Source organism: Pezoporus occidentalis, unplaced genomic scaffold (genome assembly GCF_034315485.1).
Source record: "Pezoporus occidentalis ecotype Australia unplaced genomic scaffold, CSIRO_AGI_Poc_V1 ctg221, whole genome shotgun sequence".
NCBI lineage: Eukaryota > Metazoa > Chordata > Aves > Psittaciformes > Psittacidae > Pezoporus > Pezoporus occidentalis.
This window is the reverse complement of record NW_026914084.1, coordinates 1,345,223-1,368,425: the sequence shown is the minus strand read 5'-3', so window position 1 is coordinate 1,368,425 and position 23,203 is coordinate 1,345,223. Positions and strand designations below refer to the sequence as shown.

Sequence of the window (23,203 nt, the reverse complement as noted above, 5' to 3'; positions counted from 1 at the left end):
CAACCTGACTGGTGGAGGAAGAGGTCTGGGGATCTTACAGCACTGTCTGTAGCAACATCTGGTACCCTGAGGGCTTTTATGTGGTTTGTGAAAAGATTTCAGAGCAGGAGGCTTAGTGGGGAACGTTGACTGGTGACAAGGAAACAGAGGGGACCTCGTTCCCATGACCTGCCTGGCTGACAAGGGCCTTGGACCACTGGGAAGATGTGAGCTGCCACTTTGAGGGGGTACTGGTGACCAAGGGAAACCAGGCCTGGGGGACAGGGGGTTAGGGTTGCTGGGAAAGCACTGCAGAGCAACTTGGTTGAGCAGAGCAGGGACAGTGATATTACCATGTGGGGAGGGGGGAATAAGCTTGTGGAGCAGTGAATGAATGCCTGCAGTGCTCCATCACTCTTGCTGCTCCTTCTCTTTCTCCCAGAGCTTTGCAGCTGGGCTTTGTCATGAGGCTTAGTCTGATTTGGGATGTTTCTAAGTGGATTTGAATAGGAAGAAGCCCAAAGTCATGACTGTAACTGACCCACAGTGGTGGGGCAGGGTACAGAACCATGGGGTTTACCTTCTCCCTTCCAATTGCACAGAATCATTGAATGGTTTGGGTTGGAAGGGACCTTTCAGATAATCTAGTTCCAATGTCCAGTTCTTATGTCTCTTTAAACTGACATTCTTCAGCAGCTTTATTTTGCTTGTCACTGACTGCTCTTTGCTTAGGAACGTTTAGAATGAAACCGTTTCCTTCATGTCCCTTCTCCCCTCCCTGTTTAAATGGCTTTGCGGGTGCTGCAGGCTTCACCCACTGCCTGTTAACTTGTAGTCAGTATGGTCTGGAATGAAACACCTATTTTGATGGTCCCATGAGCTGCCTTCCGTGTATCCCTCTGCTTAGTTTTAGATCCCTTGTTATAGTCACAGGTTCGCCCAGGGCCTCTGAGGTGAAACAGTTCAGGAAACCGGAAGAAAGGGCTTTGCCCAGGGTTGTTTATAAAAGGTCCAGTCCTAAAGCAGATTAGGAGTGGTTTAAGCATGCCAGGGAAGGTTGTCCTCTCAATCTGGAAATCCACCGCTGCAGCAGGGGTGAGGGAGTCATGCCTGCCTTACCACGTGCTCCAACACCTTCATCAATGGCACTGGGGGCTCTGGATTGTCTTTCTGCCTTACATTTGATTCCTTTACGTAAGGGGTTTTTCTCTGAAAGGAAAGCACGCATGGGCCTGGTGCCATTCCTGGTGAGTGGCGAATTGCCTGGGACACAGTTATTTACCTGCCCTGAAACCCCCACCTCCCATAGAGGCCAAATTGCTCCTTCACACGTCAACAGGACTCACTTCAGGCTAGATACTGATAGCTCACTGCTTTTCCTGTCGGCGAGGCTCCGTCTCGTGGCTGCTCACCCAATGGCATTAACCTTTTTAGATGTCTTCTTCTTGCACTGCAGCAGCCTCTACCCAGCACTTCCCCACTTGGAAGAGCAGAATCATGTATCACTGCCCCAACTTTACCACCCACAAAAGATGCTCCAGAGGGAGGTATCCCACCGCTTTGGCAGTGCCTGAGGGAGGCACTGCAGGGAATGCAGTGTCTGCGCCCATGCTGGCTGCAGCTGGAGGTGGCTCATATGATCGCTATGAATTACGCCACCTCCTAAACCTGGTTCCAGCTGGCCTGGTGCTATCCCGACTGTGGAAGTGAGGTGGAAGAAACACTGACACCAAACCAAAGCGTACCAGATCTGTTTGCAAAGAGTCTCTAATTGTTTGTGTTCTGTATTATGACAATGCAGAAGGAGAAGGAGAGTCCTTGGCAGCCTCTTCAACAGACTTTCTTTGGGGCTGGTTTGGAAGTGAGGAAAGAAGATGATTTTTTGTTTTCTTTTTGGTGTTTGGGCTGCTCTGAGCCTGAGTTGCACCAGCATGGGTGCAGGATGCAAGTAGGCATATCACTGGTATGTATGTGGACATATGTACAAAAGGACCAGCTATTCTTACACCTCTCCCTCTTATATCTGTGTTTGTCTCCACTTTCTCCTCCTCATCTCCCACCTACCCTCCCAAGCTGAGGTGCATGCAAACAAGGCCAGATTTATACATCCCTGTTCCTCTGCCCTGGCTAAAAGCTGTCCCTCTCCACCGTCTGGTCAGCATCGCAGCTGTCTCGTGCCAGCACCTCCCCGTCCCCAGCGGGACACCCGCCTCCCTCCCTGCCCTGCTCCTCTGCCACATGGTTGGCCTCCTCGCTGGCTGCCACCATGGCATTGTCGGTGCTGTGGGCTGGCTGGTGGTTGTCACTGCTGTGCTCCTCAGCCTCCTGCACATCGGACTCTGCTTCCTCAGTGTCGCTCCCACCACCCGCGGCAGGGTTCTTCTCCGGGGAGCCTTCCTTCTTCTTGCCTCGGTTCAGGCAGCAATAGGTGGCCATGGCCAGGAAGAGAGCAGAGAGCACCACCTCTGAGCCTGCCAGGTAGAAGATCACCTCGTAGTTCTTGAGAGCGTCAACCAAGCGGCCTGATGGTCGGAGAAGAAATGAGAGAGTTAGCTTCAGCCTACATGTTCCTGCATGGACAGACCAGCACCTGCATTTGCCTGAGGACCCATTTCTCTTTTTTGGCAGAGAAGTCCCTTTGGTTGCCCCACACCTGATGATTTCTCTGCCAAAGAGAGGTTCTCAAGATATCTTCTCCACTCACTGTCAGTAAATGTGGTGAGTTCATCTCCAGGTGAATGTATGTGCCCTGCCCATCCAAGCTGGATGGTGAGCAAGGAGCCTGCGTGCACGCCTGCATGCATGTGTGCAGCTTATCCTGCGCCAAACTCCCTCAGCACCCATGGGGCGGGAAGCAGCTCAGGAGGATTACACAAACAAAGCTACTTTGTTCAACCCCCTTCTTCCAGCCGAGTACTGCTCCCCAGGCCTGAGCTGTCGGGTTTGCCAGCACACCCAGGCTCCCTGAACCGGGGGGTCCTGCAGGTCCTGCTGGGGGGAAGGAGGGCACCACGACTTGGCTACCCCCAGCACTCTTCTTCAGTGGCTTTGCACTATCTGCATCCCATTGTGCGTGTGCACAGTGTCAAGGCACAGCTGAGCTGAGTCAGGAGGGCTGAGGGATGTCCCCCATTGCTACCCCCTGGTGTGTCTTGCTCCAAGGAGCAAGGTGCTGTTCAATCCCCCTCATCCCCATGATCTATCTGCATCTGCCTCCATGACAGGTATTCCTTGACCCTCCCTGGCCTAGGACTGCTGACTACCCCACAGCTTTTAAGACAAGACATGAATTACTGTTACCACAAAGAGGATCTTCTGTTGAACATCAGTTTTTACCTGAGGCCTGGGTGGAGCTGCTGAGAGTGGGTTTGTTCATAACTGGTGGTACGTGCTAGGGAACAGATCATTAGAGGTCTTCACCGATGGGTTTTAGCTCATGTGTTGCAGCTGAAGGAAGGGAGTGCAGGAAGCAACAAAGTAGTCCATGGTCTGTCCCTGACCCTTCCTCACAAATCACACATGCAGAGACCTCACTTCATTTGTAAATAAGCCTTTGGCATGATCTGACTTCCTGTGACATTTAACAGTGACCTACACCAGTTTCTTGGGTGAAGGGTCTCTCCATTCAGCAGCTCATTTATGGACTGTCTGTGGCGCATGGACCTTACTGTAGCCTAGACCAGATTGGTTGAGAAACTGTGCCTTAATCCTCTTAAAAGGAAGTAACAGTAAATGCCTCAGGTGGCTCTATGAGCTGTTTTGACTTGATTGACACCAAAATGCCTGTGCCTTTGGACAGGGGCCAACACAAGTTGAGATCGTTACCAATCAAAAGGCCATGGACACCAAGGAGAACTTGAAAGATCTTTGCCTTGTCGTAATGAAGACTCTCAAAGGTTTGCCTGCAGCATGTGCCTGACCCTACCTATAACATGATTTTATGCAACATTCACAGTGAAAACAGAGTCCTGGGTCCCAGCATGAAAGTGAGGGAAGTACCACTGATCAGGACTGAAGGACACTGGAAGTCATGCATATCTCTGGATAGCTTTGTCTACCTGCCACCACTCAGGTCTGTGAGCAAAGCAGAGGGAAATACCACCTGCCGTCTTGTGCCCTGCTTAGATTCAGTTGTGGTGCATGGAGTGAGACTGGGAGCTCTTACTTCAGATCTCAGTTTCCAGAGGAAATCTGAAGTTGAGGAATAGGGTCTTTCATCAAATACCGTGCCCAATACCTGCAGTAGCATGGAATGGCAGCCAAATGAATCACCTGTGTTTTGTGGCAAGAGACCTACCTGCAGAGGGTGGCCCGATGAGCACAGCGAAAGCCTCAATAAGCAGGACCAGCCCGATGGCGCTGGAGAACTTCTGGGAGCCCACGATGGCCATGAGCACCTCAAACTGCAGTGCCCCCACCATGCCGTAGGAGATGCCGAAAAACACACAGAAGATGACCAGCCCCGTGTAATTGCTAGCCCTGGCACTGCAGATGTCTGTCAAGCCATTGAAGAGCATAGAGAAGCTGAACAGGTATGCCACGTGAGGGCGGACCCACTTCAACCCTGCCACCATGCCGCAGGCTGGGCGGGCGAAGATGTCTATGAAACCAATGATAGAGAGCAAGAATGCAGCCTCTGTGTCTGGCACACCTGTGTCCTTGGCATAGTTGACCAGCAAGATGGGGGGCACGAAGAGACCCAGGACCAGGATGAACTTGGAAATAGTGTAAATGATAAACCCTCGGTTGGAAAAGATGCTAAAATCCAGAAGCTTCTTTCCTTTCCTGGGCTTCTTCTTGGCTTTCTTGGCTTTCATGGTTCCGTCAGTGGTGCTGATTCCCTCCTCTGATTTCCCTCCCATGGGCAGCATCTCCTTGGCTTCATATTTGTCCCGAGTTTTCTCCGTCTTCCTCTTCATGCCTGTATCCAAGGGTCTCATGACTGCCCCACAAGTGCAGCAGTTAAGCAGGAGGCCACCCATGATAAGGAACCCTCCTCGCCAGCCAAACTTCTCCAGCAGCACTTGCCCCAGTGGAGAGAGGGAGGAAAGGAAAACAGGGCTCCCAGCAGCAGCCAGTCCATTGGCAAGAGGCCGACGCTTGTCAAAGTATGTGCCCAGCATGATCAGTGAGGGCTGGAAGTTCAGCGCCATACCCAAACCTGCAGGAGGGTGAGAGCCAGGAGGGAACAGGAAGTACAAGAACATGAGACGTGGTTTGCAACAGGCTGAAGCTCCCTTCAGGCTGCCTTAGTCCCGAAGTCCCATGATGGGATTCATGTGTCCCTCAAAAGCCTCTGCTCCTTCTGCTCCCATGTTGGTGGGCTGCCCCTGGAGAAGATGGGCTAAGCTGTCTACCTGAGGTGTATCTGAAAGAGGTAAACATGGCTGTGTTTAACAGGACCTGTGCCTTCAACAGGAACTTTGCCTCTCTCCTCTACCACTATATACCACCCAAGTTGCCATGGTAACTGAGCATCGTTTTAGATCCAGCAGATGCATCTCCCACAGATGCAGTGTTCAGGACTAGATGCTTCCTATGAGCAGATGCATCTCCCACAGATGCAGTGTTCAGGACTAGATGCTTCCTATGAGCAGATGCATCTCCCACACATGCAGTGTTCAGGACTCGATGCCTCCTATGAGCAGATGCAAATAGGTGAGGGAAGACCTAATGTTAGATGTAATGCTAAAGGGAGATACAGCGTGTTCTTGGCTCTTCTGCAGGTAAGTCTGTGTCCCCTTCCCAACTCCTGGGGCTCTCACCTGTCAGCACGCCGGCTGTCAGATAAAGCTCAATGATATTGGTGGTGAAAGATGCCAAGATCATCCCAGAGGAAGCCAGCAGCCCGCCAATGAGCATCACGGGCCGGCAGCCAAACTGGTTCACCATGATGCTGCATACCGGTCCTGGGAGGAAGCAGAGGGGACAGAGTAGGAGACCAGGAGGAGATGGGACAAGTGGGAAGGGGCAGCCAGCCCAAACAGGGCACTCAGGAAGATGAAACATTAATGACAGAGATCACTGCTCGGCTGCTTAGATGCACATCCATTGGGCCCAGCCAAGGGATGTGGAGACTGCTTTGCCTTGCCTTCAGCCCCCCCAGTGCCTGGGAACAAGAGGGGCTTGGTGTGATAGGGGCAGCAATTGAGCAATGGGAGCAAACCCCATGTTAACTGTGTGAGAGACAGGTGGGGCACATCTCAGGTCTCCTGGAGCAGAGGAAAAAGGGGACATGACAGCCATACAGCACACTTCTAGAAGAGAAGTGGTGAGACAGTTGCATTCTGCATGTCACCAGGTCAGTGAGCATGAGGAAGGCTTATGGGGACATGGGTCTTGGCCTGTAGCAGGGCAGGGAAGGCACAAGCTGGGAAGGAGGGAGCGTGTCCAAGCATCACCTGTCCCATAGAGCATGGCCAGCATGATGGAGGAGATCCAGGCTGTGTCACTGTAGCCCACATGGAAATCTTTCATGAGCTCCTTGAAGTAGACACTGACGGCTTTTGGGAAGGCATAGGAGAAGCCGGTGATCACAAAGCAGCCAAGGAGCACGATCCAGCCCCAGCCACCATCTGGGGGCTTCACAGGAGCTGGGAGATGCCCTTCCTCTGGGTCACGTCTCCCCATTGTCTAGCCTAGGAGAGGAAAGACATTGTGGGAGGAAGCAAGGCAACAGAAGGAGGGGAAAAAAGAAAGAGGGAAATCTCCAGGCACTGCAAGAAGAGAAAAGCAGTACAGGCAAACATCTGCTACAAGGTTTCTCTCCATGCCGGCCATCCCCAAGCTCCGAGAGCCTCCCTGGGGTACCACATTATCTCTCTGTACCTTCATCCTGCCAGGCAGGGCAGGATTGCTTCAGGCTCTGAGGTCAAGCCACAACTGAGCCGAGGTGGGAAGCTCCCCCCTTGAGCTTGGGCATCCTACAGCTCTGTAACTAACTCCTGGTCAGACACAGCCAAGCAGGGTCACAGCTCCCAGCTGAGACGGGAGAGCTGCATCTGGTGTGGTGGGGCACCAGGACCTGCAGCACCCCACTTGTGCCATATCCAGCCTTGCCTGCAGGCTGGTGCATGGTGAAAGCCAGCAGCATGGATCCCTTTTGGCTCCCAAGATCTTCTCTCAAGCCTCTTCCATCTCAGTCCTGGGAGCCCTCCAGGACTTTCCCTGCTACAGAAGTCCCCATCAGTGAGGCACAGGAGATCCATTAAGCCCCCTTGTGCTTTCCTCTGGGAGGCCCTGCCTTCTCTCGCCCTCCCTTCCCTGCTGTGAGGGGCCAGATTTGGGAAATGGGTGAAGGGGAAAAGCACTGCAAACCGGTGGTTATTTGCATGCCAGAGAGATTAGGGCTCTGTACCTACACATAAGAGCCCAAACAAAGCCTAAAGGGGGGAGAAGGAGGGAATTAGAGGGGGTGTCTTGTGAGTAGCTCTTGAGGCTCTTAAGCTGCCCAGGAATTTTGTTTCTGTTGGCTGCTATGGGTATGTTTTTCTCATTTCTCCCCTAGGCACCAGGTCTCTGACATATCCCTTCCAGCACCATTGGCCCCAGTTTCTTGGTCAGCCAGGCTTATTTTCACACCTCTATGTAAAACTATTGCTGGACTTTGATTATAGATGCTCCCAAGTAGCATCAGACAAGCATTAGAAAGCAGAGAGGCTTTCTCCATGCCTGAGCTGGGCTTTATCAGCTGGTTTGCCCTATTACCCCCCTGCTGGCAGCACAATCCCAAAGTGTTCTGTCTCCTCCCCAGATCCCTTAGCTGAAGGACTGTGAGATAGTGACAATGTCCACATCCCTTGACACTGATGGTCATGGGAAACGCCAGCAGTCATATCCTTAGACTGCTGAGGGAGCAAGGACACTCCTATGGACGGGACGGACAGGGCTAGACCTGGAAATTTTGGGTCTGTGTACGTTTCCTGAGGACTTCCCTCTCTTCTTCATGCTCTCCCAGCAATGGACATCACTTGACCTGATTCCCATAGCTGCTGTTGCTCGGTGTGTTAGAAAAATACAAATCCTTTAGGCAAACTCATGGATGGCAGAAGCTGCAGGAGAGCCCAGGTAAAGGGCCCCTGCTTGGCAAGAGGTGGTACTACCCCGTGACACCAGTCTCTCACAGAAAAGGAGAGCAACTGGCTTTCTCAGCCTGCAGGAGATTCAGGATGCAGAGCTGAAATTGATAATGGGGCTGAGAATTGCTGAGAGGGTCTGAAGCTGCTGTTTAGGGGAACAAGGAAAAAAAGATGACTAGGTGAACCCATGAATCCGGGACAATGAGGAAGAGGGAGCAGGATCTGAGTCTGAGCATGGACTGGGCAGCCATATCCTAACAGCTCTCATGCTGAACCAGAAGGGCCAGTCTCCCCCTAAGTCTCAGTTCTCAGGGACTGTGGCAAGGGACAGGAGCATGAACTGGGAACAGGTGCTATAAAGACATTTTCAAGGCAAAGAATGATGGCAAGGAAGAACAGATGACTTGTACGCTCTCCAGACACCCATACCTCCCCCCTCACAACCTTTCTGGTGTTGTCTGGATCACTGGCATGTGGACAGCCAGGCTAAACTGTCTTACTCAGCCTCTGCCATTACCCTCCTCTCCTAGCTCCACCTGACTCACAGTCAGGTACGGCTGTACAAAAGGTGGCCTGCTGCAAAAGCGCAGTGATTTCTCCATCAGTGCTGGTGCTCCATCACTGCACCATCTCCTGCACATAGCTACTTCAAATAGGAGTGACTGCTACCAAACATACCCTGACCCTTTTCATCCAAGCCCCTCTCCTACCCTCACTCTTCTTGCTCTTGTCCTGCACCACAAATGAAATGAATCAAACCATTGCAATTCATCTGGCTTTTGGCTATCGTTTTTTTTTTTTCCCAGCTTCCTAGCAAAAAAATACTTGTCCACCAGTGGCATGCTCTTCAGAGATTTCTCCAGCATCACCTGCCAATAAGTCCACAACATCTGTTTTTGAAGAGCCCATTAGACAAACATCCATCAGTACTCCTAGAGTTTGGAGCTGGGTGAGCACCTCTTCAACAGCCACTTGTTCAGTACTACAGAACTGTACATCAAAGGCGTGAAAGAGCTTTTACTTGCCTGCAGATAAATACTGGCTGAAAAAGATGAGGTCCACCAGAGGAGATCACCTCTGGAGATGCCTCCAAGGCCAATATACTGTAACACATTTATCCCAGCTCTGAGCTGGGCAGTTCAGAGTTGCTTTGTTCCTAACACAGCAGAACATGCGTTAGCGCTTCTGTTCGCGGCTGCACATAGAATCACAGAATGAACCAGGTTGGAAAAGACCTTTAGGATCATCAGGTCCAACCATTACCTCAGTGCTGCCAGCACTGTTTACCCTGCACCTGCTTTTGCACACTCTACAGCTTGCTATTCTCTTCTCCTCAGTTAAGGAGCTTTAGTCACAGGTAAAAATACCACGAGTAAGTTCACATGCACCTAAAAGCTCATCAGCACGGGCACATGTCCTTCCCTGTGCATCGCAGGCAGGTGGACCAGAGCTGCAGAGCTACCTGTGGATGGGTGCCAGGAGGAGACTTGTGCTGACACCAGAAGTCACAAGCCCAGGGTGGGAGGGCAAAGACCACAGCAAGTTCAGCCACGGCTGCCAGTCCCTGGACACACACAGAACATAAAGTAGCTGCTGCTGGATGATGCCCAGCAAAGCCCCACTGTGCCTGGCAGGCAGCAGTCAGAAGGGTCCACATAAATGCTAGGATGGCTCCTAGGCCTTCACACAGTACAGGTGGGGTGAAGGGTCTGTTTATTGAATGCAAGGGCAATGATTCACGCCACCAGCCTCCCCAGCCCACAGACAACACAAAGCTTTTGTTAGAGAATTAAATGCGTGCAGGCTTAAATTAAATGAGCTGTCCCATTGGCACCCAGCGCCAGGATTCAAGCATCCCTCCACACCACTGACCTGTGCAATGAAGCAACAACCTCCCGAGCAGGGGCTGAGCCTCCGAGGGTTGAGCGGACCGGTCAGCAGCACTTCCCCTTCTCCCTCTGGCTGGCACTTCCCAGCGCTGCGCTAGGGCACACGGTTAGATGGCCCTGCTGGCTCTTTGCTCCATGGTGGGCACGCCGTCAGCCGGGCACAGGGTGATGCCTGCAGGAATCCAGAGCCTTTCCGGAGGTCTCTTGTGCCTCACTCCTTTTGGGGCAACTATGTCCTCACTGGAGAGCTACCCCCCTCTCAGCCTGCTCTCCTCTGGCTCCGATGCTGCCTGCGGCCGATCCAGGGGGATGCCCAGTGTGTGGGACCCCCTTGCCTGCTGTGTGTGCAGGTAATGCCTCACGGCACTCTCAGCGTCGATGTGGGTCAGCAGCCGCTTATGGTTTCAGGTCGGCAGAGACCGACGGGTGCTGAGCGGGCAGAAAGCACTCCTTCACTTTTAAGAGGCTTTCCCAGCCAATGGGGAGGAGGTGGCTGCCTGCCGCGGCCCGAATTCCCCCGTAATCCCTCTGCCCAGGGGCTCCTCCCCTTCCCAGCACAGCGGGGCAGGCTGGCGGGGGCAGAATCAGAGGGGCTGAGGCAGGAGGAAGCAGGGTGAGGATAGGGGATGCTGGTGATGGACCCAGCCAGGACAGAGCGTGCCAGGGAGGGGGCAGTAGCCCACACTTCATTAAGGGGTAAAATAGGTGAAGGGGCTGCTTCAAAGCCCTCCACCTCTTTCTCAGCTGCCAGCCAGAAGGATGGAGAAGCACTGGTGTGGTTTTGCACGTGTACAGCAGAGAAGGAAGGCAAGGATGGACCAGCTGAGAAAACTCTGCCAGCCACGGCTTGAAGTGCCAGATCCAGCCCACCAACATATCCATCCTTATAAAACCCCAAATCCTCTCAGTGGCTGCCACCTATAAGGAGGTCTGGCAGGCACTGGGGACAAGCCTCTGGCCACACAAGTGGGAACCCATTTTTTTTCCAGGGAGAGGGCTGGAGCTCACCCCAGGTGGGGTTTTGGGGAGGCAAAGACCAAGGCTGTCAATCCCCATAGGCCCTCAGGCTCCTGGCAGTGGGGGGGCTGTGGGGGCTTTGCAGGACTCACAGCCAGGGTTTAATTTCTATTAATAAGGCTAATCGGCTAAAGTCCTGGCCATCGCTTGTGCTCCTTCCCTCTCCCACGTCGACTCTCCCGTGAGGCCTCAGAGCATACAGGGCACTCCGGGCTGGTGAGGTCCCCACAGATCCCGACCCCTGGGATGGCCACAGAAGCATCGTTCTCTGTTTTATTTAAAAAAACCGAATATTTTCCCCAGGACAACAGGCAGAGGAGCAGGGCAGCAGCACTGTCCCTGCCCCTGCCTGCCCCAGGGCTGTGCAGTGAGGGAAGCGGCTGCGCTGGGGGTAAGAAGGGGCAGATGCTGCTACAAAGGGGTCGAGAGCAGAGCGCTGCACAGTGCAGACCCTGTCAGCTGGTTCACAGCGCTGAGAGACCTCCTGTGACCTCCTCCCTTTGGGGTTCATTCTTCTGGTAGCAAAGGGACTGTTCAGTGAGAGTCCTTCTCTGCCCACAGCAAAGCTTCACCTTTGTCATCCTGCTGGCACTGCCCCATGCTGCGGATGACCTTACCCACCCATCCCTCCACCTCACAGAACAGCAGCATCCCCTCTCCCAGGCCACCAGCACCAGTAACACAACACTTCTCCCATTCAAGTACAGTAACATCACACAGAGAGGGGGGACAGAAGGGATCTGCTGCTGGCTAAAGCATGCCAGGCAGCCCAGTGAAGTCTTGATGATCCAGAGGTAAGGGAGGGGAAAAGAGAGGTTACTCCATGAGTGGTAGCACTAGGTTGCTGCCTAGCTGGGGGCACAGCCCATATCTTGTATGCCTCCTCCTTCCTGCTGACATTATCAGCGGTCTGCAGCCCTGCTTCATCGGATGATGGGTGCTGAGCGGTCATTGGTGACTGTGGGACGCAGCTTCACTGTGGCAAAGGGGTTGGTACCTCTGGAAGGAGAAAGAAAACAGGCAATCAGCAGGAAACCTGCAAAGACCATGCAGGGGTCCCGCTGACCAAGCTAAGGGTACTTAGTCCTGTTGTACAGCCACCTCCACGCTGAGGAGGAGCATAGTAAAGCTTGCTGCTGAGGAGTTTTCTTTCTCCTTAACACACACTCTGCTGCCAAGTTCCCCTTGGGCTTACCTCAGGGCTCCCTCTTCCATGGGATGTAGGAGGGACACTAGCAAAGGTTGTCCCTTGCAGTAGCACTCCACACTTGTGGCCCCTGACCATCCAAGCAAGGGGTCAGGGAGCAGAAAGAGGCTACAGCACCATCCAGAAACAGGGAGACACCAACCCAACCACAAAGGGAAGGAAAGCAGGGATTTGTGGCAAGTCTCATCTCCACAGACCTGAGTCATCATAGCTAAAAGCCACATTCCTTATGCCTCAGACTTTTCGAAGCAGGCAGAGCTGCATGAATAACATAGCTCCACACTCAGCTGCTCTTGTGGCTCTTCCAGAACGGATGGGAAGGAGCATGGAGGACCCATATGCTGAGGGTGCTCAAGTCCTACCTCATATTACCAAAGACAGGAGAGAGCCTTCCCAGTCAGCAAAGGCCAGAATGTCCCACCTCTCCCTCCTGTCCTAGAAGGTGGATTGTGCATTGCTTTCCTCCAGGCACTTCCCTGCTCCTCCCATATTTGATAATCCAAAAGATTAAGTTATTATAAAACTGTAATAAATCCTCCTCTGTCTGATGATTCCAGGGTGGAATTTCACGCCTCACTCACCGTGGGAAGAGTTCAGGGGGCTGGTCAAATATTCCTGATTTCTGCAGTGAAGAGAAAGGCAGCAGTGGGTGATTTGGGGTAGGGAATGGAGAGACACAAGTGGGACAGGAGACACCGCACACACTGAGGAAGGTTTCACACAACACTGTTCCCTTAGGACACCTTCCTTGGTAAAGATGCCTCAGATCCCTGAAGTGTCGTGTCTGAAAAGCACAGCACACAGTGACAGTCTGAGCTACATTTCACCCTGCCAGCACAGCCAGAGATGCCCCCCCTCGTGTTACTCACACACTCTGGCAAAGGGTTCATCACATGCTTCCTGTATCCACAGAGAACTCAAGAGCTGTAACTGCCTACCCTACACCACGCACTTCTTGAACGTGGACCAACCTGATGGAGAAAGATGGATCTAGGCCCTGTGGCCCTTATTCTTGGCTATTAGATAGTGAAGGATCAGTGACAACTGACCTGCTAAAGCATGCCAGCTTCTGCAGAAAGTCACACGTGGCTATCTGTGTTCCAGTTGGGCAGCCAAACACACACACATTTACTCCTGGCTCAACTGAAGGACGTCTTGGGTATTAGCTTAGAGTATGGCTGAGCCTTTCCAAACTTCTCATGAGGCTCAGTTGCTCTGCCATGGTACTCCAAATGTTCCACAGACTTCATTGCTCAACCCCAGGTCTATCCCTACACCCTAGCCCTGGGGATGGGTGAAAACCCACGACCCACAGGGGGTGATAGGCTGCAGATCCTGTTCCCCTCTGTGCTGTGCTGCCTGAGGCTCCCTGAAACCAGAGAGCAGGACATGAAGGGAATAAAGAATAACTAAATATTGCATTTTCCAGTCCTTCAGGCCATGCCTTTGCTTGTAATCTCACACTGGCCTGGAACCAGCAACCAGAGATGAGGTTTCCCAGCCTTCTATGAAACTGAGCAAGTAATGTCCCATGGGCAGCAGTGTTCTTTCCTCTCCCAGGTCCTCACCTTTAACTGTCCAAAACTTTAACTGTGCCCTCACGAGTCAATTCCCCACAGCTGGAAGCTCCTCAGTACGCCATGCGTAAGGCATGGGTTGACACAACCTGTTCTAAGGCCCTCCAAAATGAGTGTGCCCTCAGCCTTTGCCCCTAGCTTTTCCCTTAGCCCAGCTGTGCTTTTAACCCAGGCCCTGCTTGAATTTAGATGAGGAGACATATGAAATTCCTCTCCATTTTCTGAAGGGAGAAGAAGGATGGCATCTCTGTTAGCTGGTCACCCAGCCCAGCCTGATCACTCCATGGTCCTACTATTAGCAGAAAGAGGTGCTGCCCTGGAGCCACCAGAAATCAGGCTGGGGGGTCATGGAGAAAAGGGCGGAACTGAAGGATCCCTGCTGAGCAAAAAGAGAGAGAAATGAGAAGGGCAAGGGCACAAACGCAGTCCCTTGTGGGGGCAAAGCGAGGTACTGAGCATCTGCACACACAAGGCTGACTGGCAGGGGTCACCAGGGTATGGTGGCCTGCAAACAGACTGGGTGAGAAAGGCCAGTGCTAACAAAACTCCTTAACTCAGGAAGGGAGGAGGTCACACACCAACATCTGGAAGGTGTTTTCCTTTCTCAACAGGCAAATGCAGAGAAGGTGTGTGTTGGAGGATGGAAGTCAGATGTGGCCCACTCCATACACGCACCCCCACACCAGTCACTCCTCCTGCACTCACCTTGGAGCCAGAACTGACGGGGGTGACCACCCCACTCTGGTGACTGCTAGCACCCATTGAGAGGGGAGGTGGGTTCGGCAAATGGGGCTGGGCAGTGGCAGGCCAGTAATTGCTAGAGGAAGGAGTGCTGGGACGGTCCAGGATATCGTCCATACTGTGACTGCTTCGCAGTGGGAAGGACCTGAGCAAGAGAAGAAGACAGTGGGGTGAGAGCTGAAGAGCAAGGAATAGGGAGCAGGGTGGCTTCTAGCCACATGTATCTGTGGGATGCCTCTGGAGAAAATGCACATGCCTTGGACCGGCACACTCACAAGTGCCTTTGAGAAGATACTGCACGTGTTAGAGGAACCATCTAGGGTAAGCCTGTGAGGTCTCAGGGTGCAGTGAGGTGCTCAGCAGGTGCTTCAGCACGGGAGCTCTGCAGCTCTCCCAAAGGCACATCCAAAACAGGTACCCACTGGAGTTAGGGACCTACCAGGAGCCACTCCAGCTCCTGCCTAGCCAATTGCTCTCCAGTTACCTGGTAGCTGGCTCCTCCATCTCTCTCGCATCCTCCAGAGGCTTGACATAAGCTTCAGGGAACCAGCCGCACCTAGGGCACAGGAACAGAGACAAATGAAGTCCAGACAGCCACGGTTTGCGGTTCTTCAGACCCAGCTGCCCAGCACTGCTGATCTACACACATCACCCAGGCCACTGTTGCTGCTACCCTGTGTGACAGTGCTTCTGCACATCCTTCACCCCTAGATGGGGCGAAGGGTAGTCACCAGGCTTGGCAAAGGACCCGCTTATCTCAGAGGCTGTGCACAATCTGTGCTCCTGAGAGCAATGCCGGTGCAATGCAGGAAGAGACTCTCTCTGAGCACAGTCATGAGGCAGTCAAGGCCAGAGCACAAGGAAGCTGTGGAAATCCCTTCTCAGGGCAAACCCAGAACCCCCTCTTGTTCATCTCCTATCTGAGTGTGAGCTTCCCTGCAGAGTGCAGTACAGGGACCCCACGCGGAACAGTCTTGCGCACGGGTGCTGGCTGGCAGTGCCGCAGGGAGTAATTCAGTAAGCAGAGGGTGCAGCAGTTTCCATGCCCTGCCTGTGCAGCAGTTGCGGTGTGAGCTGAGAAACTCCAGGCCTCTCAGGTAACTCCAGCAGTTCACGGCCCTGGGCTGGATCCCATGACAGGAGTCGCTCAGCCTTGCACCCCAGGAGGTGGTCACTGTGCCCCTAGCTCTTCCACTCAAAGCCCCTGGGGCTTCCGTAGGCAGCTCATCCCTGTCCCACTACATCTCTTTGGCTTGGGGAGTCCCCATGACTGAGGACATAGTGAAGTTCCACACATACTGTATGAGGCAACACACAGACCGCACCAGGAGCGGAGGGGGGAGATGATTTCGGGTTTAAACCTCCCAGCTCCATACCCAACAAGCCTGCATCAGCCCGATTTACAGCACCAAAGCCACATACGTGGACGAGCCCTCCAGCTTGCCATAGAGCCAGCCGTTCTGTGCCTCTGGCATCAGCACCGTGATGACATCCCCAGGGTCAAACCGTAGCAAGGTCCGGTTGACGCCGGTCGTGTGGGGCACGATAGCCTGCACTCTCACCATGCCGCTCGTCCTCCTGCCTTCACTGCCGCTGCTTCTGGCCTCACCAAAGGAACCCGACCGGGAAGTGCGGCCGGTTGGGAGCAAACCTGCGGGGAGGCATCAGAGGGATCTGCCTGGAGCCCGGCATCCTCCTGCAGGACCCACACTGCCTCAAAGGGACCAGTGCTTCCCCAGTGGAACAATTACTCTAGAGGAGGAGTAGATGGCCTTTCTCTACAGGGAGAGAGCAGGGCACAGCATGGGAAAAGCATGGGAGAACATTCATCTTGCAGGAGGAAAATCAACTCAAGCTGAAAATCAAGCTTTGCACTATGTTTCCTTTGGCCAAATGTCTAAAACACACGCACCACATGCCCTAGCTGATGCTCTGGCTGATGGCCCTCTCCCTGACCCTGCTAGAACAACTGTTTGGGTAAGTCTTCTCTCCCACTGTCCTTTTCTGGGGTTTCTTTAAACTTTTTAGGCTGGAATTCCTTAGGAAGAATAAGCAGGTGAGACATGAGGTAAGTGGCTGGGTTGTGGGGCAGGCTAGTATTTCATGTAGCAGCATGAGGGAAGGTGCTTGACTCAAATGGGAACTCCAGTAAGAACCAGCCCTCATGGCTCAAGAGAAACTGGAAATTGCACATCTGTGAGTTCCCCACCTCACACAGCCGGGAGTCCTGGCCTTGTCCTGAATGGGCCCTGCTCACCCTCTGCTTCATTCAGCCTTGCCCTCCAAGCTCCCATAAGCATGGTCTTCCCACCATGTCAAGGAACGTGGCTGAAGACCATTAGTCTGATAGAATGGTGGACCCTCCCCATCCCCAACCCTGTTCCCTGAGAGGTCCAGCCCCTGCTGGACATGGGTCATACTGGCTGATGGTGTCCTCCGCAGTGGCTGCCTGGGGGGCTCTGGCTGAGGAGACAGTCTCATTTCTGGAGGCTCTGGAGAGAAGATGCTGGATCTACTCCCAGTCATGGAGGAAGTAAAGTCCCCAAGGGGTCTCTGGGGCTGCTGGAAGGAAAGGAGGTTGAATACACATCCACAGTTCAGTGGGAGATGCTCTGAAAGACACACAGTCTCTCTCAGGAAGCCAAACCCAGCACGTTCCCTCATTGCTGCCCATGCACACTTTTCCCTTCATCTTGGTCAGGAACAGCCATGGAAGCTGGACAAGCCAGCAAGTATCATGGCTGGCCAAGGACTGCCCTTGCCCTGCAATCTCAAAGGGGCAGTAACAGCTTCACCACCACAGAATCAATCATAGAATCATAGAATAGGATAGTCTGGGTTGGAAAGGACCTTCAAAATTCATCCAGTCCAACCCCCTGCACTGAGCAGGAACATCTTCAACTAGACCAGGTTGCTCAGAGCCTTGTCCAGCCTGGCTTTGAATGATTCCAGGGATGGGGCACCTCTCCCCTGTTCCAGGGTTTCACCAAACAAGGTGGAGGCTGTCCATGGGCTCCTCACCATCTCTAGGTGGGTGGGGGTGAGCCGGCCCGATGGATACCCTTGACCATGACAGGCTCCGAGAAGACCCTGCGAGTGGCTGTTTGAGGGGTTGCGGGTGGCCTCCAGCTGCTCCTTCCACTGCGGTGCCTTGGTCTGGATCATGGCCCGAGCCTGGGGAGGGGGAGAAGAGGAGGTGGTGGACAGGGCAGAAGAGCTACAGAGGGATCCAAGGCTGCCACATGCGTTAGATTAGGGACCGGCTCCTCCCACAGTTAGGTTTGTGGGAGCCCCTCAGGAGCACCTTCCACGGTCCCAAAGGCCCTGCTATAAACACCTACATCCCCATTCCCTCTCCCATCACTCACACACCCAGCTAACCCTGTGTCAGCACTATCCTCAGCCCCAGCCATGCTCTCTCTGCCTAGCACAGTCAGCCCGGACTCCACAGCAAGAAGTGAAATCGGGTTTCCTGCTAAGTGCATGCACAGACATTGCTTTCACTGCAGGGGCAGCTCAGCACTGGCTCCCTCCCGCTGCCTGCTCCCCTCCAGCTCTGCTCACCAGCTTGCCAGGCCATACCCTGCTGTAGAACTGGAGGAGGGTGTTGTAGAGCATCTGGTGCTTCTCAGCCAGGAAGCGGTAGCGGCGTTTCTCCTCCAGCTCAGCCTCCCTCTGGCTCTCAGAGACAAACGCCTGCATCTCCGAGCGCAGCCGCATCACATTCTCCTGGGCCACAGGGGAAAGAGGGAAGAAGGGATCAGCATAAATGCAGCAGAGTGGGATCATACGTGGCAGGGGAAGGGCTGAAATGGGAGATCGTGTTTACCAGTTTCCCAGTCCGGCTGCAGGGCTGGAGCAGCACAGAGAAGCTACAGCACAGTGCCAGGGATGGAGCCCTCCCACATTAATGCTTGCTAAATGAGGAGAGGGCTTGGCAAGAATGAGCACTGCAGGTCAGCAGCACCCTGTGGAAAAGGAGTTTCCTCCTTTCCAGGTACGCCTGTGGCCTTTTGGATGCTGGGGCAAACCCCTTGGCTTTTCAGGAAGGACAAAGCTGCTGAGAAATCATCCCTGACTCCAGAAAAATCCCCCAGTTCTTTTTCCCCTTCCCCTCCCTGTAATCACTGCTCACCTTCATCTCACGGACATTCTTATCACGGGCCCTCTCCATTCTCCACAGCTCTGCCATGCACTTATCCAGGTTAGTGGCTCTGCGTTGGTACTCCAGTTCATACTGCTTCTGGCTCTCCTGTCAGGGAGAAACCAGGCTGGGTGAGAAAACAGAGACCCAGGCACACTGTAATGCAACAAGGGTCGTGCTCTGATGGGCGGTTGAACACCTGAGTGCCTCTGAAATCAGGCTTTACCTGAACCTCTCATAAAAACCACCTTTCTTTACCTTTCTCTTTGCTTTGAACAGTCCCAGAATGCTGATGAACCTCAAGAACTCAGGAGCAAGAACTGGCACCCAGCTCCCCCAGCACTGGGAGCAAAGCCACAGCCTCTGTCTCTCCCTGTGACATGGCCCACCAGCATGTCCAGCTGGGCCACAATGGCACAGGACTCGGACCATGCAGAGGCTGTGGTTTGGGGAAGCTGGAAACTCTGCTTTTGGGATGCTGAGTCTCTCAGCCCCATTGAAGCATTTGGCAAGTCCCACTCCACAAAGAACCTTCATCACTCCATTACCAACCAAACTAGGGAGAGGTTTGGTCTATGACAAGCCCCCTAACTCCTGCTGAGGAAAGTCAAGGAAACACCTCAAGTAATAAAGCAAAAGCCCTTGGAGAGAGGGGAGAGGGAAATGAGAATTGAGAAGGGAGGTAATCACTCACACTGATGAACTGTACATCCATTTTGGTGTTCTTCTCCATGTGCTGCAGCAGGTCCACATGAAAGGTCTGAGCCTGGAAGAGGTGAAGGAGCCATCAATCTCATCCCTTCACCATATGGGGAGTTACAAGTGCTGTGGTGAAGGGTGGCTCGTAAAACCTGCAGAGCTGATGACTCCCTTGCCCCCTGGACCCCATATAGAAACCAGAAATGGGCACATCAAGGCTACTCTGAAGCAGCCTTGGGGACAGCATCCAGCACCTTCCTAACCATAGGTCACCCTCGAGCTTTGGCATGGGCACAAACAGCAGTGTCTGGAAGGGCTAGCATCCCCTCCACTCCTTCCCATCACTGTGACCCAGGGAAAGAGAGGATGGGAATGCCACATCTTCAGAGCCAGGAATTGCTCAATCCAACACACATCCACCTCCATGCTTATGGAGCGGCGGTGATAGTCCACCAGCAGCACCAAACATTGAACAATAGCTGGGCTCTCTGCATGCTGCTCTGTAACATGCATCCGTCACGTGCACCAGGGAGAACGGGGGGCAGGTGCCTGCCAGCAGGCATGTGAGACAGCAAGAGATGGGGTGAACTGGGCAAACGCTGTTGGTAAGGAAGTCCCTTGATTCCCCACCTGCCCCAGCCCTCGGGAAAACCACTCACCACCACTTCCAAATCAGAGCTCAGGACTCTCTGCGTGTTGGACATCTGCATCAGAATTTCACCTGCAGGCAAAGAGCCAGGAGAAGGTAGGGAATTCCAGCAGCCATTTCCTTGTGTGCCCAAGGAGGCAGACTGGCAGTGTGCCGCTCAGGCTGATGATACACGGGTGTGAAAGTCCAACAGCTATCACAAAGCACCATTCTCTGCTCCCTGCAGGAGGCTGGTAGCCTTTCTTCCCAGGGCTCAGCTCCACCACCACTCCCTAGGCACCATCAGAGCGGGATTGCCTGAGCCCATGAAGCTGCCAGACCAGTGCTCTGTTACAGCTCCATGTGCTGGCAGGGTGCTGGGTTTCTGCTCTGTCACAGCACCTATGGATCCCATTTCTAACCCCAGTGGCACCCCAGCTGCGGCGCATGGTTCTGGGTGTCCTACAGGAAGGCAGCTACAGCAGTTGCTGCTGTTTGGAACTAGATGAGCTTAAGGTCCTCTCCAATCCTAGCTATTCTATGATTCTGTGATGCTGTGCATGGTCCTGATTCACTGGTGTTGGCATCATGAAACTGGGAAAGGAAGAGACTAATGACAGGAAGCACAGGAGCTAGCTGGATGATGCAGATGACTGTAGGAGTCGCTATAGAAGCTTATTATTAAAATGATTAGCAATAGAGCAATTTCCTGAGCATATTTTCAGCAGCCATCATTAGGCTATGGAATTATTTGCCCTTCAGCTCCAAGCTGCCATTTCTCTTGCTGCAAGCTCAGGAGGACAACATCCCACCAGCTATTGTCAATCCACGTTCTCCAGCTTTTCCCTCACACCTGCAAGGAGAAAACGGGTTCCTCCAGCTCTTAGGGCAGCAAGGACTGGTTTCCGTGAGAGGTCCATTGCTGGAGGTAGATCCCAGCAGCTCAGTCATTGATCTCAGAGGGATACAGGAGAGAGGGCTGGAGCCTTGGGTTGTTCAAGGACATACAATAAATGTGACTCTAACCACCTAGACAGGGCCTGGCACTGGGAGACACCATTTAGAGGAGCTGTCTTCCTTTCCCCAGTACCTAGAGAGGGACCAGGTAAGGGGGAAGGCCAAAAGCATGTAACTGTGGCTCATCACAGGACAGAGAATCATAAACAGGAGAGCCTTACCCAGCATGTGTGAGGTGGAGCTCTGCAGCGCTTGCTCCCCAATCTTTTCAATAGCCTTAAAATACACTTCAGCTGCTTTGGATAATGCTGTGAGGAGAGGAGAGGAGCGGTGAGGATCTGGCCTGCCTTATCACCATCACCAGCCCCAGCAAGCAGTGCACGGGACAGCCACCCTCTGGTACCTCACTTATAGGCAAGGGCATCCCATTTCTCCCAATCTATGCCTAATAATAGCAGTGGGTCCTGAAGCAGAAGAGTACTTAAGGGCAGCACAGGACATTTAAGAGTAGGGGGACCAGCAACTTTGTCCTGGGTGATGGCACAGTGGACACCCGGGATGGATGTGGAGCAGATTGATCTGGCTCTGCGGGACCCCACTCACCGTGGAAGGCACGCAGGTAGTTGTTTCCCAGGTACACCAGGTTCTCCAGCGCGGGGTTGAACTGCTCCAGGATACTCTGTGCCAGGCAGAAGCACGTGAACACCAGTATGAGCCACGCTTCAGAGACCTCAGCAGGTCAATGTCCTGCTGTGGCTCAGCTGCATGCAGCAGGGACACAGCTCCCACAGCCACAACCTGGATAGCCGCGGTGATGTGCAGCCCTGCTCAAAGTCAGCTCCTGCACCAGAGGGACCTTCGGGTGCCCCCAGTCCTCTCCAGCCAGCCAGGAGAGGAGCAATACCAGAGAGCAAGGCAGCCTGCTGCACACCCAAGTGGTCACCTGATGGTGGCTTTCTCCCAGGGCCCCACAGCCACTGCAGATGGGAGGATAATTCAAGGGGATCTGAGCAGCCTTTTCCCCTCACTCCATCACCTCAATATTTATTATCCAGGCATGTACATGACTTTTTCCTGGCCAGGATGTGGTGCACTGCCAGACTCAGCAGCTTAATTAAGAGAAGGGATGGACTGCACCAGACCAGCCTCTATGCTCTTCCCTGCTGTATTCATCAAAGGTGTTTATTGCCTATAGCAGAGATTCTTTCTTTTCTTTCTCCCCGTCCTCACCACCTTGGTACAGCACTGAGGGGCACAGGGAAGGAATTGTGAGATCAGACTGCTCTTTCCAGCAAGGAGGAAAACAGCTGACTGAACATTTCCTTCCTGCCAGCAACCAAGGTGTGTTATCCTGAAGAATACCATGAACGCTCCATGTCCGAACCACACTGCTTACTCAATTCCTTCCCAGATCTGCCTTAAGACCCACACCACCTTCCCCATCTGCTAGCCTTTTGCTCTCAAGCACAGCGCAGAGCCCACAGGAGCTGCTGCTACCCTGGGGAAGGGATAGAGCCCTTGGCTGTCCACCCAAGGGAGAAAATGGCTCTTTTCCTCCCACCCATGCATCTCCCCTAGGCAGACAGGAGCAGTCTTTGGTGCCAGCACTCACCTTATAGATGGAGATGGTGGATCTGTAGGACAGGTCCATCTCTGGAGCCTTTTCCCCTCTCCGAGAGGAAGAAGGAATAAAGAACAGCACAAGGTACTATCCTGGCCTGGAGGACTCCACTTCTGCACAGCCGGCTGGATGGAAAGAGGCCGTTGCTGGCAAGGAAGGAGAGCAGGAAGACACAGCCGCAGTACAAAGGGAATGGAGCACTGCTGGAGTTTAATAATTCACCAGCCAAGAGGCTGGAACTTGATCTCTGGAAGTAACCGGACTCTTGGGGAGAGAGGAATCCTGCGACAGCCAGCAAGGGCATGTGAGCCCTTCCCTGCATTATTGATGGCCGGGCTGGTACCCAGCTCTGCCTGCCCCGACACCTGCAGAGCCAGCCACCTGCCAGAGAAACCGCCTTATGGCTCGCTGCCTCCCTCACTGCCACCGTTCAAGGTGGCTTTGCTCAGCTTGGTGTGCTAGGGGAGCATTCTCGGTCTCTCACAAAGACACCTCATGAGTCAGGAGATCCCTGTTGGCTTGCAATCACAGGTAACAAATGGCAGCAGGCAGAGGGACAGGAAAGCTCAGAATGGGTTCCACCTCTTCCCTGCCTGCTATTCCCCCAGCCATCAGCCCGTTGGCTCTTTATCTCTGTCCCACACCCAATGAGACTCCCTAATGGCA

The 23,203-nt window shown here is 53.5% G+C and overlaps 2 protein-coding genes across 6 annotated transcripts; both read right to left on the bottom strand.

Annotated features, from left to right (window-relative positions):
• Positions 1–594: 594 nt before the first annotated feature.
• SLC16A8 (solute carrier family 16 member 8) lies at positions 595–10,618 on the bottom strand. 2 transcript variants are annotated; one of them, XM_062620581.1, is made up of 5 exons: positions 9,930–10,618; positions 6,381–6,617; positions 5,745–5,888; positions 4,277–5,140; positions 595–2,501 (listed from the first exon to the last, which is right to left on the bottom strand). In XM_062620581.1, the coding sequence occupies exons 2-5, from the start codon at positions 6,607–6,609 to the stop codon at positions 2,107–2,109; spliced, it is 1,632 nt and encodes a 543-aa protein (XP_062476565.1). In that variant the 5' UTR covers positions 6,610–6,617; positions 9,930–10,618; the 3' UTR covers positions 595–2,106. The 2 variants fall into 2 exon arrangements, with proteins under 2 accessions (XP_062476565.1, XP_062476564.1); XM_062620580.1 differs by lacking the exon at positions 9,930–10,618 and having other exon boundaries at positions 6,381–7,676.
• Positions 10,619–11,222: 604 nt separating this feature from the next.
• Positions 11,223–23,070, bottom strand: BAIAP2L2 (BAR/IMD domain containing adaptor protein 2 like 2). 4 transcript variants are annotated; one of them, XM_062620584.1, is made up of 14 exons: positions 22,529–23,069; positions 21,520–21,595; positions 21,138–21,224; positions 19,991–20,052; positions 19,327–19,398; positions 18,624–18,740; positions 18,071–18,217; positions 17,510–17,662; positions 16,909–17,047; positions 15,911–16,139; positions 14,973–15,044; positions 14,471–14,633; positions 12,752–12,792; positions 11,223–11,962 (listed from the first exon to the last, which is right to left on the bottom strand). In XM_062620584.1, the coding sequence occupies exons 1-14, from the start codon at positions 22,565–22,567 to the stop codon at positions 11,887–11,889; spliced, it is 1,473 nt and encodes a 490-aa protein (XP_062476568.1). In that variant the 5' UTR covers positions 22,568–23,069; the 3' UTR covers positions 11,223–11,886. The 4 variants fall into 4 exon arrangements, with proteins under 4 accessions (XP_062476568.1, XP_062476567.1, XP_062476566.1 ...); XM_062620583.1 differs by having other exon boundaries at positions 14,453–14,633; positions 22,529–23,068; XM_062620582.1 differs by lacking the exons at positions 11,223–11,962; positions 12,752–12,792 and having other exon boundaries at positions 13,803–14,633; positions 22,529–23,070.
• Between the last annotated feature and the right edge of the window lie 133 nt (positions 23,071–23,203).